Source organism: Oryctolagus cuniculus, chromosome 15 (genome assembly GCF_964237555.1).
Source record: "Oryctolagus cuniculus chromosome 15, mOryCun1.1, whole genome shotgun sequence".
NCBI classification, from domain to species: Eukaryota; Metazoa; Chordata; class Mammalia; order Lagomorpha; family Leporidae; genus Oryctolagus; species Oryctolagus cuniculus.
Genome location: NC_091446.1, coordinates 14,633,465 through 14,652,431, shown reverse-complemented (window position 1 = coordinate 14,652,431; position 18,967 = coordinate 14,633,465). Strand labels below are relative to the sequence as shown.

The window sequence follows — 18,967 nt, the reverse complement described above, 5'->3', positions numbered from 1 at the left end:
AAACTTAAAAGATAGTGCAATAAAATAGTTATTCTGAACCAAATTACCATTTAATTGTCGTAATGTGGCTGTTCAAGTCCCACATATATTTCAAGTGTCAGCTTTGTCTCACAAACTTTGGAACCCCTTTAGTACCAGTTCAATCCATGGGGATATCTTTTTTCTGTCATTAGAATCTTCTATTGTAAGTTAAAAATTCATGCTTTAAATCTCAGTTTTCTAGGTAGAATATATAAATCTGGAAGAGAAACACTCTGTCCTATTTCTTATTAGTCTCTACAGCCTTAGCAAAACATCTTGTTAGAGGGATCTCATTTGTTTAATGGTGGCATAGAAAATATAGCATTTTTCACTAAAATCACTCACACTATATTTAAAGAAAAAAGATAAGGTAACATCAAAAGCATACAGAAACATAGGTGAAATATAGAAGCTTTGAAACAAGTATTTCATCAGTAAGATTTTGGTCACATGATAGTCCTAACATGGATCATTCATGTTGAGAGCCATGGTAGTGTGGATAGTAGGAAATACTGAATGGAAAATTGTCCCTATACCATTTTATTTATGTCCTAGAGGTGGCAGTTCTGATGAGTACTGCACTTAAGTTAATTCTAAGAGATCTCCCTTGAGCTGAAAGTATGTATAGTCACAATTACATGACTTGTGATAAACTTTGTACCACAGATAGGTTCAAATTTGGCATTCAGCCAAGATAGATTAATCGTAGGAACACAGAAATTGTCTGGACAGTCTATTGAAAGCTGATGGTGTGATCCATTGCATTCTTGATTTGCTTTGCAAAGTTTTCTAAGGACAGAGTAAAACGGAGAGATGGCCAACCAGGTTAGGAATGTGGAAGCTATGGGACTGGGAAAAATGATCATATAATTTGAGATTATGTAACAGTAGTAGTAGATAGTACTACTATACATAGTAGTAGCAGATAGTAGTAGATTGGAGGTGGGAAGTAACATACCTCAGATTTTAGCAAGACTGATTTCAGAATTTTTACAGAAAAACTATTTCTGATTCCATGGCAAGAGGTGGTAAAATGAGGTTAAATATCCTAATTAGTCACTTACTAATTTATTCAGTAAAAGCAATGGTGTTAGAAAGTCTAAAGCTACGTTAAAGCTCGAAGTGAACTCTCTTTGTGAGAATAACATGACTAACGCTGCAGGGATATGCTACAGATCTGATGCATCTAGCATTCAGCAAGGCATCTAGACCTCAGCAAGGCATTTAGAATATGTTCACTGGAAGTAGATGCATAATTAACAGTAATTGTTGGTGGTTTCCTTGGGCGTGGGGGCAATAGTTAGCATTCTCTACTCTCAGTGCTATACAAATCTTAACTAAACAATTAAATACCAGTCAATATGTCATCTTTTTTACTGATAAAGGTCCCACATAAGAACTTGGCTTTGGGTCCATGAACCAAATGAACTTGCAAATTCTGAAGTCTAGAATTAGACATATCTAGTCACCTGCCATGAATAATGCTGGAGCGTGGTGTCCCTGTTGATGGCCTTCCCAGAATGAGAAGTTATGAAGTGATGAATCAGAGTAGAATTCACGTTATTGATAGCTTCTAAGAGGAAGAGGCAGATCTGGGTTGAACACACCCCAATTCATCAATAAAACTTTTTACTCCACCTCCTAGAAGCACAAGGCTTAAAGCACAGGAAAGAAGCTAGGAGAGTGTTTATGGAAAATACATTCTCATGAAAATTAGAATAAAGGGCTTTTCCCTTTAACTTTGCCCTACTGTATGTAATCTTTGCCCACTGATCTTCACCGCAAAGCCTGTGGTCAACCATGAGAGTGGTTGCAAACTCCAGGGGAGTGTTTCAAAACCACACTGTTCCTCCCTTTTAAGAGGCAGAGGGCCAATTCTGGTTCTTGATTATTTGAGTTCTTCTGGGACCCATGGTGGTTAGGTTGGATTTTACACCCAGAAGGCTCTGAAATAGGTTGGAACAGGACATATATAAAATGAACTTCAATAATAGTCTGTACCTGAAGTTGGAAGTGTACACTAAATCTATTTCCTGTCTTCAATTATATCTAACTATAAACCATAAAGATACATTAGTGTGTCAATAGTAGATACATCCAACAAAAAAGAAATGTCCCAAATTAAATAGTCCCCTCATTTTATCAAATTCCTAAGGAATACTTATTAACTACTGAAGAATTATAACAGTTTGCAAGTTAAAGTGATAAGTCCCAAGTAAAATCATTTTGCCTATGTGAGTTTTAAATTCTTTAAATAAATTCCAAAAACCGTTCCTTAATATGTCTTATTCCATACAGCCTCACCCACAAATTTTCTCCATTTGTAGAAGCGTTGGGGTAATCTATTTTCCACCAAAATGGATGAAGTTCCTTCAAGGTCAGCACTTATAGGAGAGCCTTTAAAAAATTTATGGAAAATGGAATTAAAAGATAAGTTTACTTCATAGCAAAAAAAAAATTAAAATTCATGCCTACTGGGGTCTTAAAAAGTCCATGAAAATCCATATTATTAAAACTATACATGTGTTTCAAAATTATTTTGTACCACCAAAACAAATTTATCACTTAATTAAAATTTTCACAAGCTTTTTGAAGTATTTTAATATTAGTTCAGTTCTAAGCCTTCCCTGGACCTTCTTTTTAAGAACTACAAATCAATAATAAAACAACCAAACTTAGAAACCAGACCAGTGCCTAGCCTCTAAAGGAGTTATCTGAAGCAAAATTATGTGCCTAAACATAGCTCTTAGTGCAGCCTAACACCATCCCAGAGACTTATACTATCAGAGGGAGAAGGCTAGATTGAGAGACCTTGATTTTCGGTTTGCTGGGTAAGGGGCATGGCAGCAATCTCTACAGGTTTCCCAAATTTGTTACCTGTGTATTTAAATCCATGTGGGAGAAATCCTAAGCACATGGTTAATTCTAGTCTTATATATACTTATCTTTAGAGAGAAAGGGCTGCCATGATGCAAAATTTAGTCATTTGTAGTGGAATCAGTCCAAGAACACTTACCCAGATGCACTTTCCCCCAAGACACTACATTCGAACCCTAAATTGAGAGTGACCGTATCTGGCAAATAGCACCAATGTTGACTTATGACTAACTTGCAGCCATATCAGTTTTAAGTTACAGTGGCTGTTTCACTATGTGTCTTTATGACTTTATTTCCTTGGAAAAATTCGCTCTCTTGTGATATTAGTCAGCTTAAAGACAACCCAAGACCACATGGTGGGGAGTGACTTTGAGCCTGTATTCAAATTATGTGATTCTAAGGTTCAGACGTAGATTACTCCTTGGTCCTAAATCGATTATTTGACTTAACACATAATCATCAAGCATCTACTGTGTACCAGATGCTTTCTAGATGCTGAGAAGGTGACGTAGATAAAAATTCATGTACCATCAAGAAAGAGACAGAATTTAAACAAATAACAAGCAAAACATATAGCACACCAGATGTTAGAGAATACTAAAGAGAAAGAAACCAGGAGAGGAGGTAGTGACAGTGTTTGCATATGTGTGTGTGTCTGTGGCAGTCACTGACATTTTTAATGGGGTGGTCAGGAAGGAAGTACAAATTGCAATTGTAGGCAAAGGAACTGGTCCTGGTTACAAGGGCTAACACTGAGCATTTAAAAGCTTATTTAGGTTCTGTAATATATGTGTGAAATTTGGCATTGTAGCAGTTTATTAGCAGAAAATATTGTTCCACTCAACAATTTCTAAATACTTTTCTTTCCATATAATTAAATCGTTGCTTCAGCTATACTTGCTTAGGAATGCTTACACCTGCATAACACATTGCACCTGTAGGCCTTGGCCTTTGCTAAAGCCCAGTGATCTTGCTATTTTTTTTTATTTTGCCTATCACTTGTTCTGCCCTCAAAGAAGTAGAGTGACTTACCTGATTTATAAATCTAGGTGTAATCAAGAGCATTGGTAATCAAGATGATTTTATGTCCTTTAACTTCACATTTTAGTTATCAACTTGTTCAGCATCTCAAGCAAGAGACCTGGACAGCTCAATAGTCTCACTGTTGATTGGTAGATAAGTGTCCATTGCTAGAGAAAGAGCTCTAATGACATAATAAAGGGCTCATTTCTTTCCCTTAGTCTATTTAGTCTATTTAAAATTTTCACTAACCAAGAAATAAATGGCTAGATTATAAAATTTAGGGGATTTATGGACAAATAGGAAGAGGGAACGATATTAGAATAAAGAGAATTTGTAAGTTAATTGCATAGTATATAGAATATATTTGGTTAGAAGTTAAAATACATTTGGTAAAGGGAATATAACAATATGGTTATATGAGTTCTTGTTAGTAAGGCTATGACTAAATTAATAAATTCAGGAAAAAAAAAAAACACATGTACTAGGGTCCACATTGTGGTGTAGCAGGGAAAGCAGCTGCCTGGAGTGCTGATTCACTTCCCATCTAGCTCCTTGCTAATGGCCTGAGAAAAGCAGCAGAGCATGTCCCAAGTGTTTGGGCCCCTGCCACCCCCAGGGGAGACCAGGAAGAAACTCCTGGATCCTGGCTTCATCTGGCACTGTGCCAACTGTTGTGGCCATCTGGGATGTGAATCAGCAGATGAAATCTCAGTCTCTCTCTCTCTCTCTCTCTCTCTCTCTCTCTGTGTGTGTGTGTGTGTGTGTGTGTGTAAATCTTTAACAACAGCAACGAGAAAACCCCATAGGAATAGGTATCAATTGTGAGGTTGAAGCAGACAACATACAGAGGAAGAGACTGCAGAGTTTATCGGTTATATATTGGATCATGCGATTTCTTGTTATCTGTTATCAGTTGCTGAGGGACTGGCTGAGATAAGCATACAGGCACATTTCCTAATTCCCTCATGTTTGGAACCTGTTCCTTACGTGTACGATAAGAAAAAAATTAGAGCTCAGCAATAAATGACCCAAACAGTTGTCTAAGGAGGACAAGTCTTTGTAGCGGACAGCGGATGATTTAAAAACTTTGAAAATAAAGACAAGACAAATGTGCCTAGTGTGCTAGTTAGGGAACTTCTTAGGTACCATAAACCTCTTATTTCCCAGTGTGGACATAGTCTGTGGAATAAGCTGAATGTTCCAAAAACACAGACGAAAACATATCTATTCTATCTTCTTATGGAGGGACCCTTGGAATACGAACAAAGGCAAATCTCATTCTGTTGGTAGCTTTTACGATTTGCCTTGGAATACTAGGAAGTATACCAACTCACAGTCTTGATTGTTCTCTTTGCCAACAAAGGATGTTGACCTGGTCAAGGGAGTGAAATAGGGGTCAGCATGAACGAAAATACTGGGAAAGATAACTGATGCTTTGGAAGGTCAGAGGTTCAAAGAGCATTCTATGCTAAAGAAGAGATAAATTAATAATCATAACAATAAAACATGAAAATTAATAAATACCAATGTAAAGTTCTAAATGTGGCTTCAAAAATTCACTGATAGAAATGCTAAGTAGGAGAGACTTGGCTTTATCAAAGTCTGTGTCAGAAAGACCTGGAATTGTTGATTAAGTCCAACAACATAGAATGGTTCTAAAAATAAAACAAAAAGAGAAATGCAAGTTCACTTAGAATACATTAATAAAATAGTTCTCCTATATTCTACATAACTTAGATCACATTTGGAATACTGTGTTCATTTTATATTTCAAGAGTGACATTAAAAAATTAAATGTTGAAAACCACATTACAGTAAGAACAGTTCTGATATATTCATGAGAGTAGATGTAAGCTCCTTGAGAGTAGCTGTGTCTAAAATCTCTTAACGCCAGTACCTGGGCCTCTCCCCAGAACACTGGAGTGTTCTGTAAATGTTTGTTCCATAATAAACGAAAACTTTAAGATATAAGAATTGTTTAATTTGAAGAGATGAGAAAAATGTTAAATATTTAATATGTATTTGAAGGCATTTAGGAGCATGCTACATAGTCATCCAAAAAGAACTTAAGAATTTAAAGTTTTTGTTCAGTGAGATGAACTTTGTAAAAATATTGTACTACTTGCTAAAAAACGTTTTTTGGCTAGATGTAATTGAGAGTGTTTTATGGGTATCTGTCAGAAAGGTCATGGTGTGCTTTACCCTGCTTTAATGGGGACATTGGACCAGGTGACCCCTAGTATTCCTTCAACAGTGGAGAGTGAGTCAATCCAATGAGTGTATTATGATCACTGACTTTCTTACAGTCTGATTTTTGTGACTTAATATACTGTTCCAAGTACATAAGAAAGCCACTCTATAGTAGTCAAGAGTCTATGCTGCAGTAGAAATTAAGTCTTTACAAATATTTATATTATGCTTCCTTTTGTGGAACATTGAAAACAAGTAAGACTATTCATCCATATTCATCCATCACACAGATTAGCCAATGAATATAATACATATGTGTGTGTGTGTGTATCTTCCGATATAATCTTTAAAAACTGTAATTAGTAAATGTCTTACTTAACAAGGGCACATTTTACAAAAGAACATTTTTAGAGTTTCTCAATATTGAACTGAAAATGACTTCATTAGCTAATAACCAATAATTGTATTTTCCTCAGAGGAAAGAATATTTGTAGAGTATTGAGTAAGAGTAAAATGTCAGGGTTTGGATCATTTATGTATTCATAAAAATTTAAGTACCTCTTGAAGAATTTCAAAATCATAGTTACAAGTGACTTGAATGTTCAATACAAACTCCTGATACACTAAATGAAAAAGCTAACTGTATTGTGTTGCATTTAGAATTTCTTAACATAGAAGCCATCATGTTGTAGGTTCAGAATTGAATTTTGAGCTTTGTATTGATTCCAAAAATCAGGGGGAACAATATTTCTTTAGTAAATTAATTCTTAAAGGGGCCTGAAGGATTGATCTGAGCTTTATTGTAACAAGAGCCTGTAGTTATAAATTATTGTCACATGAGCAGGAGTCAGTGTGTCAGTTCTGTTATAATCAGCAGCTTTTATATTTCCATTCATCAAGGTTGCCTTTATCTTATTGTGCACCTGCTGGACGTCAAAGATGTGGCCCTGATTTGTTCTTTTTCTTGAGAGCAGGACAAATATTTTACTTACAATTCAGACTTCTAAGTTGGCGGAAATACCGCAAGTGTATGGTGTGCTGTGACATGTGGCTATGCTACGTATAATTTTTTTTCAAGTTCATGTTTCAAGATTTGAAATTATTCAAGTTCCCATTTTTGTTCTTTGAGGAATAATGTGTATTGAACATCCTTTCTGGGCATCTAGCTTTTAAATGACCTTTTCAGTACTCATCCTTTTGTTCATTTTGATTTGCTCATATAAATTACAACCACCTGGCCTTTTGTATAAAAGAAGGTTACATACAAAATTGACCTTTTGATACTTATTGGAGAGCTAGGTTCATTGTATTTGAAATTTACTGCTGCTGCTCTTTCCTGGGTTATGTATTAAATAACTGTATTTTAGGATGGTAAAGCACAGTTCTTGTGCTTTTTTGTTCCAAACTACTTCTGTCCAGCACCATAGGCATGGACTCCATGAGCAATCAAACTGTTGAAATCTTTACTTAATATATACTAAATTGATCTTCTGTATATAAAGAGAATTGAAAATGAATCTTGATGCAAATGCAATGGGAGAGGGAGCAGGAGATGGGAGGGTTGCGGGTGGGAGGGAAGTTATGGTGGGGGGAAGCCATTGTAATCCATAAACTGTATTGGAAATTTATATTTATTAAGTAAAAGTTAAAAAATAAAGAAAAATTATGTTTTTTAAAATAATGAATCTGATTTATGTAGAATCCATGTATCTGATGATTTACAGATATCATTTTTATTTCTGTTGACCTTGATGGAGCTAGTATCATCCCTTGGTGGCCTACTCCTCTCCATTGTGCTTTTACTATCCTGTCTGCTTTCTGTTTCTCAAGTACATTAAGTCCAGGCTTGTGTCAGGGAATTGGCATTTGCTGTTCTCTCTGTCTGAAATATTCATTTCTTTGATTCATTCACCTACCATTTTATGTGCTCCCCTACATTTTCTGGCCTCTGTGTAATTAGGACTGTGTCTATAATGTAATATGTCATTTCTATCCAGTTTTTACACAATTTGCTAGTCTCTTTTCTGCATGACACTCCAGAATGTCATGATTTGGAATGTAGAGGCACAAGATTGAATCAGGTTTATTGCTAAATTACTAGATGGGGAGTTGCCTAGATTTGCAGAAGATTTTGTGTGTGCAAGATATAAACCTTTCTGTGTTGAACTACTGAGCTTCTGGGGATGCATGCCTGTTCTGACAAACTACTCAAGATTTCTGAACAATGCCATTTCTTATTAAAGCTCTGTAACTGGACTATCTAAAGCACTTCCCCTCTCCACTATCTCTTTCCATTACCATTTTATATTTTGCATAAAACTCAACTGTTTTCTATAACACCTTATTTATTTATAAAAGTTAATGTTGAAGAAACAAGACTTCTATATGCTGTTAAGTATGATTTTATATGCCCAGAGTAATCTTTAAAAATGGAAATAAGCACTTCATTTTTGCACATTTTGTTTTAACGTCAATGAGTGCAAAGAGCAAGAGAGAGTACTGTCTTGCAAAGGTCTGTTGACTTCCTTGCTGCTCACCAGAAAGGATAGACTCAGATCAAGCGATAGAAGAGCTGAATGTATTTTGCATGATTTCTTTTACCCTGAAGTGAGATCATCTTTGGCAAAGTCTATATCAATGATGCCATCTGTGTCAACAAAGAAAGGATTAAGAACCCACATTTTAATTTTAAAATGGTCTAGAAGTAACCTTTAAAAAATTCTGCATTATTTTTATATACATTCAGATTTTTTGCCCTTAAAAATAGTAGGTAAGTCCGTGTTGCTCTCATTTCCAGGCTTCATAAATATCTCCTCTGTTATCTCCATTATTGTCTATTCTGTTTACTTCTGGTCTCCTAGTAGTTGTCCCAGAAGAGTTCCTGATATTTCCCTGATAGCATAGAAGTGTTTGCTGAATAAAATGAAGAGTCACTTCATATATCAGTTCCTAGAAAGTATCTGGCACACAGTAGGATCTCACTATAAATTTGTTCAATGATATCTGAATTTATTCACCATGTAAATCAGATATGAATAAGCTATCAAATTATTCTAATAATATACTTTTATTTTCAAAAAAATGCAAAGAAGAAAATTTTACCGAGAATTTGAGTTGAAACTCTTTAAGATCATCCACTGGGTGGCCAGCACCATGGCTCAATAGGCTAATCCTCCACCTTGCAGTGCCAGCACATGGGGTTCTAGTCCCGGTCGGGGCGCTGGATTCTGTCCTGGTTGACCCTCTTCCAGGCCAGCTCTCTGCTGTGGCCCGGGAGTGCAGTGGAGATGGCCCAAGTGCTTGGGCCCTGCACCCCATGGGAGACCAGGATAAGCACCTGGCTCCTGGCTTCAGATCAGCGCGGTGCACCAGCCACGGCGGCCATTGGAGGGTGAACCAACGGCAAAGGAAGACCTTTCTCTCTGTCTCTCTCTCACTGTCCACTCTGCCTGTCAAATAAATAAATAAATAAATAGAAAGATCATCCACTGCAATGCCAAGTAAAAAACTTTGCAATCTACTTCCAGATGTTAATAAAATTTCTTGACAAAGAATTTGTCAAGATTTTCTGAGGATTATTTTCTCATTGCTAATGCATAGAGTTTCTTTTCTCATTAGTGAACAAAATAGGTTATGTTGCCACATGTAAGTGCATAGTCAAATTTTGAGTGGAATATTAACTCTTAGCTATCACAAAGATACAAATGATGGTTTTTTGAAAAAACATTCAAATTCTTTGTTAGTGATGTCAACAAGCACATAGTTGAAAAAAAAACAGGCATTGACCATGCTGGGACATGTTAGTATTTCATTTATACTAAAGAAAAATGATGAAGTTTTCTATTCTTTCCTAATTAGCTTTAAAATGTGAAAAGAAATGTTGGCAGATACTAGCAACGCCTGAAGAGAATGAGATAATTTGATAGGGATAACATTTTACTTTACTTTGCTTGCTCTACACCACATACCAGCTTGATCTTTCCAAACAAAAGGATCTCATGAAAGACTATCCAATGATATGAATTTCAGCTGATCTGATAAGTAACCTTGTGAGAAGCTTCAAGATACAGCTTTTGGGAACTAGCATTGTGGCATGGTAGGTTATTTTCTAGTCCTGGTTGCTAAGCTTCCAGCTCAGATTCCTCCTAACACTCCTGGGAAAGCAGCAGAAGATGGCCCAAGTACTTGGATCCTGCTTCGTGTGTGGAAGATCAGGATGGAGCTCCTGCCTCCTGGTTCTGGTCTGGCCTAGACTCGGCTTTAGCGAATGGAAGATTGTTCTCTCTGTGTCTCTCTGTCTACCTGTCTCTGCCTCTCTGTAACTCTATATTTCACATAAATAAATAAACCTTTTTTAAAAAAGCATCATATATTATTGGCAGATTCATAGACTTTCTAATGCTCATCTGTCTTTAGAGTTCTGTGATCTCAATTGAGGAATCACTGGCCTAGGTGATCTGTGAAGTCCCCTCTTGGTCTAAAAATCTATGAAGGCTATGCATTGGTCACATGCGTGTGTGATCAGTATTGTCCAAGTGACAACACAGATTCATATGTAACATTACTTAGTTCTGATTTTAACCTTTTATGTATGAGTTTTATTTTGAATTTGAATTTGGGTTATAGTATATTTACTTTGAATTATAATATATACATACATATATACGATTCTGCTTGCATATGCGTTCTTATACTTTCATACATACATTGGCAAGTCTGTGTAATATTTACATTATATAAGCTGATATAAGCTATTTTCATTTTTGAATATATAATAAAATTTATATTTTAATGGGAGATCTGTAAACATTTTCCATTCTTCCTTTCTCCTTTTTCTGTCTGGTGACAAATTTGATTTTAGTAAAAGATTTTGTTTTTAACAACCTATCTGGAAAATCTACTAAGGCCATTTGAAAACTGAGGACATTTTGTTTTCAAATAATGTAAAAAGATTTTGTAACCTTAGCATTTAGTAAAATCTTCTGAAAGATTAAAGCCCTTTTGAGTGGTCATTGAAGTTTATTTTGGAAGTTAGTACAAATACTGCAAAAATACCAATTGGCATAGAAATTTAGGGGCTGGGGCTGTGGCACAGTAGGTTAATCCTCCGCCTGTGGCACTGGCATCCCATACGGGCACCGGTTCTATTCCCGGCTGCTCTACTTCCTATCCAGCTCTCTGCTATGGCCTGGGAAAGCAGTAGAAGATGGCCCAAGCGCTTGGGCCCCTACACCTGCATGGGAGACCTGGAGGAAGCTCCAGGCTCCTGGCTTCAGATCTTCTCAGCTCCAGCTATTGTGGCCATTTGGGGAGTGAACCAGTGGATGGAAGACCTCTCTCCCTCTCTTCCTCTCCCTCTCACTGTGTAACTCTACCTCTCAAATAAATAAATAAAATCTTAAAAAATTTTTAAGAAATCATCAGGGCAGGCATTTGGGTAAGACCTGGGTAAGACGTGGGTTCAATTCCCAGCTCCAGCTTTGATGCTAGCTTCCTGCTAATGTAGACTCTGGGAGACAGTGGTGATGGCTCTAGCGATCAGCTTTCTGCCAACTGTGTGTGGAAGCCTTGGATTGACTTCCAAACTGATGGCCACTGCAGGCATTTGGGTAGTGAACCAATGGATGAGAGCTTTCTTTGTGTGTCTGGTTCTCTCTCTGCAGTCTAAATAAGTAAATAATTTTTAAAAAGCTCATTGGAGGTCAACATTTTCAATAACTCAGTAAATACCTGTCAGGAAGGTTTTCCTTTCTTATTAAGTAAAAACCAGTATTTCCAGCAAAACATATCACCAGTAGATCAAACTGTACAGGATTAGAGAAAACTAACTGAGGTTAACCTGAATAAAGATGTTCAGTCAAGTCACTCCCTTGACATACAAGCAAAGTTCAAACTGGAAGACTGGAAGCAAAAGATTCCTGATATTCTGAATAAGAATTTGAACATTGTACCTTGCACATTTAATTATTTGAAGTGACAGAATGTCATTCTTTCCTAAGATATTGCCAATTCTCTATTTCTTCACATAGTCATAACTCCAAAATAACAAAATTTTTAATTTATATTATTCTGTTAAATGTGTTTGTCTTAATAACAAAAATACCGTATTTAGTGAATTGTTGCTTAATCCCTAATTCACATGTTTTCTCACTTTACTATGTAAAATCAGGAGTCACAAAAATTATTTTGTTTGCTCCTTACCTTTCCAAAATCTTAGAAATATAGTATCTATTAAAATATTTCTACATTATGATGACTTCATAGCATATTTTTCCATAATCTTTGCAGTGTTGCAATAGATTGGGTGAGGGGCAAAATGAAATCTGATATTGATTTGAAATATAGGCCCACAAAACTGCCTCATTCTAAAAAAAAAAAATTCTACGTGCTTTGGAAGATAAGATATACATTCTGTAATTTCAAAGGATATATAATAGTTTTAAAAGTTTATTCATAATTACAATCAGTTTTATCAAAACTTTCCTTTACCTACATTCATATGAAATGTTTTATGCAATGTTTTATTCATGTATTCATTCATCAAATAATGTTGACTACTAAGTGCTATAGAGAATTTTTTAAAAATTACTAAATTTTTTATGCCATAAAGAAGATTTGGAAAAGCGTTGAAATATAAAGATTTCCAGGCTAATTTAATAAATAGTTCATAGGAGAGGTGATCATTTCAAACTTGTTGTGTAGTAGAACATTTGGAGGTAGAGAACGATAAATGGGAAACCTAAACATAATGGACATGGGGTAGATGATGTGAGGACAACTGAGGACACACTTACCATTCTGTTTTGTGAGTATGTGTGTAGTGAAAGTTATCATCCTATGCCTTGCAGTTATTGGGATGGTGGCTAGTATGAATATTGGGTCTTTTATTGTATAATATTGAGGTAAAACATCTGTATTCATATAGACAATTAATATAATCAATGATACACCTAGTTGCCAAATTTAAAAATGAATTTTCCTGTTATTTTTAATGTTATAATTTGTTTTATAAGATATTTTGAATAGTAAATCAGTTATTGTGAGTCACAAATATTATACCAACATCATTTCTTTAATTTTAAATTTTTCTTCACAATGTTTATAACAGCATGATTATTATCTTTTCTATTATGATCAGTTTGTTCTCTTGGTTTTATTGTCCTGCTGAATAATTGGCAATATCAGATTACTATTTAAAACAGATACATTTGTTATAGGGCTTCATATATATGTACAGAATGTTAGATTTCATTTTATATAGAAAACACAATCATAGAAAATAAACCTTCAAAATTTGTTGAGAAAGTATTATATATTTTCTCCTAATTTTCAGGTTGAGTTTTCATCATTCTTAGTCATAAATTGCAGAAAGCAGTTCCAAATCTAAATTAGTTTCACCACAATAATGACATTTTCCAACTGTCTCATAAATGTGCAACATTTGTTAAAAGGGAGACTGGTAGAGCAAAATGTGTCACTAGTGCTGAGGAAAATGGGCCTGTGGCCTGTGCTAATTACTGTGCCATCTTCAAAGATAAAATTAGTGCTTGATATTTCACATAACAATTGTACCAGAGTAGTTACTGAGTGCTCACAACATGCCAGCCTTCTACATTTTGAACAGTCCAAGTACATTATCTCTGCAGTCCAAACTTTTTGATGTTATTCTTATCCTTATTTTTTAGAGAGAAACAGTAAATGTTTGAAGGGTCCACATCATTTGATTGTGGTCAGAGCTAGTGAGTAGAGGGGTTGGAATTCAGAACAGCTCCTGTAGGGTGTAGGCACTATCATTATCCCCACTTTTCAGATCAGAAGAATTAAGGCTTAGAGAGCGCTAAAACATTTGGTTAAGCTCAAACAGCAAAGAAGTGGAGAAACTGGTGTTCAAACACATGTCCTTCTGACTCTAGAGTCTAACTATATTACAGGTCATTATTTATACTAAATTTTAAGAAAATTTTAAGTCATAAGCATTTGTTTACATTTCCTTTGTTCTTATATGGAAAGGGCATGATTCAGGAAGAAATGCATCCTGGTGTTAATTGGCAAGAAGGAAGACAATTGTTAAGGATAAGGTTGAGAGCCAGACATTAATAACAAAGATAATTGCACTTTATTCCACTTTATTGTTGTAGGACCATCACACCAAAGAAAGCAAATTTCAGGAGAAAGTGGTTACTCTTCCCAAGTCTCACAATAAGGACATTAGATTAGTTCCCCAAAGTCGGAAATGCAGCAGTGTTGGCAAGAGTCTGTTAACTAGTCCCTCACTAATGCACCTGGAATAAATGTATTTGTCTAATTCCTTGTTTGTGTGCTTTACTGATACACTATGTTGTACCCTGTTTACTTATATTTTATTATAACTTATTTTATAAACTATAGGTTAAGGACCTGGGCGTGAGCAGTATCTTTTTCCCTTTTGATGGAAAGGACTGTAATAGACATTCATAGCTAAGAAGGCAATCTGGAATCTTTAAAAAATACTTTCACATCCTATAAATAGATTTTAAGAATTGAACAAAAGAACACATCACTGATTTTTCTTTACTATGAGTGGGCGGCAGGGGCAGGTTGAGTGTCACAATAATACAATATATCTCAGGGATCTCTAAAATTCATCAAAGAGATTGAATTTGTAGTATTTATTGATTTACATTACAACCTGTGGTATTGAGTGTTCATTGTATTTTGTAGACCTTTTGATTTTATGTGTAAGAATGAGGAAACAAACTATTTTCTTTTTTTAAAAAAATCACCTTGTCATATGATTTGCCATTTGTAAGCTGAAGAGAACTAATGCAAATGGAGAAAATTATTAATATGAAAGCTAAGTGTACACTGCTGTAGGAATGGTAGGTTGTATATTGTGTGTGTGGGTATGCATGTGGGTGTGTGTATATGTTTTCACCAAACACAGAGAGCATGATGTTTTCTATCCTTGGTTTCCCTTCCATTTGAGATAACATTGTCTTCATTTTGCATAGATACATAATTCAGAGCAATTAGCCACTCTTAGAGAGGCACAACCCAGATTCTCTTTGCCAACAGCTGTATTTTTAATAATAGTATTTTGAATTTTTATTAAAGTGAATCATTTGTAATTTAGATCACATTAACTTTTTACTTGAATATATATTTAGTATGAATTCATTACTTCTAAAAATATATCATTTAAGGACTTGAACTACTAGACATTAACAGTTGTATTATTGCTATTCCACATTGTCATGTATGTGCTCCCTTTTTAATAATAAAAAAGACAAAGCCTAAAGTTGTATTTTTGACATTCATTTCATAAATAGTGTCATCACTGTGTAAACAGGTGTCAAACAAAAATATTAAATAATAACCATCAAGTGCTGGCTTATAGTCCTTCATCATCCAGATGCATCGTAGTGCGACTTCTACACCCATTTACATTAAAAGACCAGTAGTTCACATTTTAAATTAATGCCAATGAATCTTCAAAAATTTCTAGAAATAATGAAGCCATTTATTATGTTTAAGGATTTTGCCTTTATTCAATGATATGATTTTCTTCTCCTTTGAAGGAGTATTTAATTGCATTCATCATCCTTTTAAATATTTAATAATAATTTTATTAGCTATATAGAATTAAATGGATTAGATTTTCAATATCTAGTACAGGTCATCAGTTTTTTCTTATCATAACTTAATGACTACTGTAATTACAGGGAAAGGCAGAAATATAAATTAGGTTGGTAGTTGGCTGGGGCTTGCTGGTTTATTGGTTTTAACTGGGTAAAGCCCAGAATAGGCCTAGTAAGAAAGTGATATCTGGGATTCTTTAGAAGTCTTGGCACAACATTTCTGTAACTTACTAATCTTTCCTTATTTTAAATAATGAACACCAAGGCTTTGAATGAAGTTATAAACATTGCCAATGACAATTCCTGTTGGTTCCGTAACAACTGACAGGGAATCCTGATGCGTTACAAAACAGTCTTGGCAGGTGTAAGTTCTTTTAATCTCGATTAGTGCATTTTGACAGCTTTTCATTATCTTTTCTTAAACATTTTTACTGTTGCTTTCTTTCCACTAAGACAAAAGCCTGAGTTATTTTCAGTGGAAAACTTGGCATAGCCATCATTATAATAGCACTTTTTACTTAAGTAGCACCTCTCACATGAGGTTTTCAAAGTACTTTTGAGTACATTTTATTAGGCCTGTGAGATGGAGGTCAGGGGAAAAGTTATTTATAGCCACTATACATTTAAAGCCTCTATGGAAATATGACCCAGACCATGGGGAGAAAGTGAGTTTTGTCTTTAGTACTCTAGACATGGATATGGGTATGAAATGATTCCTAAATTTAAGTGCCATTTGTTCAAAAATGGAACCAGATATTGTTGAATTTAATCTGCTTTTCTACCTATTTTAAAACAAACTGTTTTTTTTTTAATTTTTTTATTTTTTTCCCCTCCAGCAACTGCTTCGAGAACGACAGCAGATGGCCAGCCGCCCCTTTGCTTCTGTTGATGTAGCACTGGAAGTGGGCGCAGAACAAGCAGACTTCCTGCGAGGGCCATTAGAGGTAGGAACAGTGGTGCTGAAAGCGGACCACCGTGATTTGCATATTTATATTGTTTCTCTAATCTGCATCTGCTTGTGAAGCCACATAGAGTCTGATTATCCTGAGTTGACAAGATTCAGCTACATATGTTATGCCATTTTCAAGGCACATAGTTTTAATCGTATGACATGAGCTGTAACAAAGGCCACTGGAGAATCTATTAGTCTAGGAAGAGTGACAGACTGCTCACCTGGCAGCCTTTCCCTGACAGACAGGAGCTGAAGGGATTTAAGATATAGTTTTGATGGAAGAAACAAAGTGACTATATTTGGTGCTTGGAGTACCGAGTGGCCCCTAGTTAAGAATTCACATCTATCACAAAGTTTGCCATAAAAGGCGGGTAGAGATGAGTTGTAATTTAATTACATAGTTGTTTTTGAATGTTAGAAAGTGTAAAACACAGTGAATATTTTTATTTGTGGCTACTGACTGTATTATTACATTCCTTTACTGCAATTGCTGAAATACAATATGGAGAAACCAAGGCTATTATGTGTAAACACATATAGTATCAGGATCTTGAAATAATACATGAATTAATTTCTGAAAATAATAACCCCCAAAGAGGAAAAATGCACAACTTGTGATTAACAACTAATCCAAGCATTTTGAGGCATATAAATATAATTGTATACTTACTCTATATTTATATTTGTGTCTTATGTATGGTATAATATTTAGGAAAATTAAGAAATTGAAGGATTGAAGTATTTCCTTTTTACTAATACCATGTTGTCATTTTCAGATTTTGCTTTTCTTCAATGAAAACAAGAAATATAAAAATAGTTACCTCTAAAACTTACGCATAAATATAATAGATTGTGTCAGTAAAATTTTTGGTAATTATGAAAAAAAAAACTAAATCACACCCACGGATGCCATACAAAGGGTGTTTTTGTTTTTGTTGTTGTTTAGCTTTTGTATATTTGATGTTTTTTCGCTATTCTAGGTTACAGGTTGCCATGGCGGCAGAGAACACTAGGGAATGTATGTGTCTGTCTTACATTGCTTGCATGAAAGTTACAGAAAGCTGTAATTTCATTTTGGCCCTTCGTTTCAGATAACTTTAGTACAAGCTGTTTAACAAACACAAATCCTGGATTATTTGAATCCAAATTATTTTTCTCCCCATATATTTGAAATATTCTCAAATACTGCTAAGAAAAAAATGAACATAATTAATTCATACCTAGGTCAAGGAAGATAAGGAATAATCAGAGAACTGGATAACCCATAAATTTAAGAAACAATGAAAGTGACATGCATACAAGTTTACCTCAAAAAGTTCAAGGAAAAATAGAATTTAAAGATGAGTTTATTTTGTTGCAAAGCTTTTTGAAATCCATATTTTTTCATAATAACATTTTGTATGACCCTCATATGTCTCATCATAGTATATCTCGGAGATCCATCAGCCTTCCCATCTCTTATTTGTCCTATTTAAAGTCAGAGGGGAGCAGACACAAGCAACCCATTCTGGTTTGATATTTTGATGGCTGCAGGACCATGTTCACATACGCTTTGTATATTATAATGGCAGAATTCTTGTTATCTTTCTCACTTTTAATACTACTCAGTTTTTTGGATAATGAGCATGCCTCTATTTCTTTTGTACCAATTATTTTCAGAAACAAAATTTAGTATGTTAAAGAGAAAATATAATCACCCATAAACTCTGATTTAGAAAGTCCTTTTTGTCTGGAAATAAGTTCCAGTTATTAATATATAATGTTATTATTTTTTCTTGGAAATAATTTACTGAAGTATAATTCTTATACCATATATTTTACCATGAAAACATTCACGTCAGTGTGTTTTAGGATGTACACAGAGTTGTGTAAACATCACCAAAATCTATGAAAGAGGGTATCATCATTCCTCAGAGAAAGTCTAGACCCTTTTTTTAAGTATCTGTTTATTTTATTTGGAAGGTAGAGTTACAGAGAGGCAGAGAGAGAGAGGAGAGAGACACTTTCCAACTGCTGGTCAGTCCCCAAATGGCCACAGTGGCCAGAGCTGGGACAATCCAAAGCCAGGAGCCAGGAGCTTCCTCCCTGCCTTCCACATGGGTACAGGGGCCCAAGCACTTGGTCCATCTTTTACTGCTTTCCCAGGCCATTAGCAGAGAGCTGGATCAGAATTGGAGCAGCTGGGACTCGAACCGGCACCCATATGGGATGCTGGTGCTACATGCCAAGGTTTTAACCTGCTGTACCACAGCGCCGGCCCCTATAGGCTTATATTTCTTTTGGGTAT

The 18,967-nt window shown here is 35.2% G+C and overlaps 1 protein-coding gene across 5 annotated transcripts in view; it reads left to right on the top strand.

The window, feature by feature from the left end:
• Positions 1 to 18,967, top strand: part of ATRNL1 (attractin like 1) — an 814,147-nt gene that overhangs the window by 569,432 nt on the left and 225,748 nt on the right. For all 5 annotated transcript variants that reach the window (XR_011382205.1, XM_070057169.1, XM_070057170.1 and 2 more), the window contains one exon: positions 16,565 to 16,672. Coding sequence is in view for 4 of the 5 variants with exons in the window: in XM_070057169.1 (XP_069913270.1) it covers positions 16,565 to 16,672 (108 nt within the window). In the remaining variant the exon portion in view is untranslated. The remainder of the gene's footprint in view (positions 1 to 16,564; positions 16,673 to 18,967) is intronic.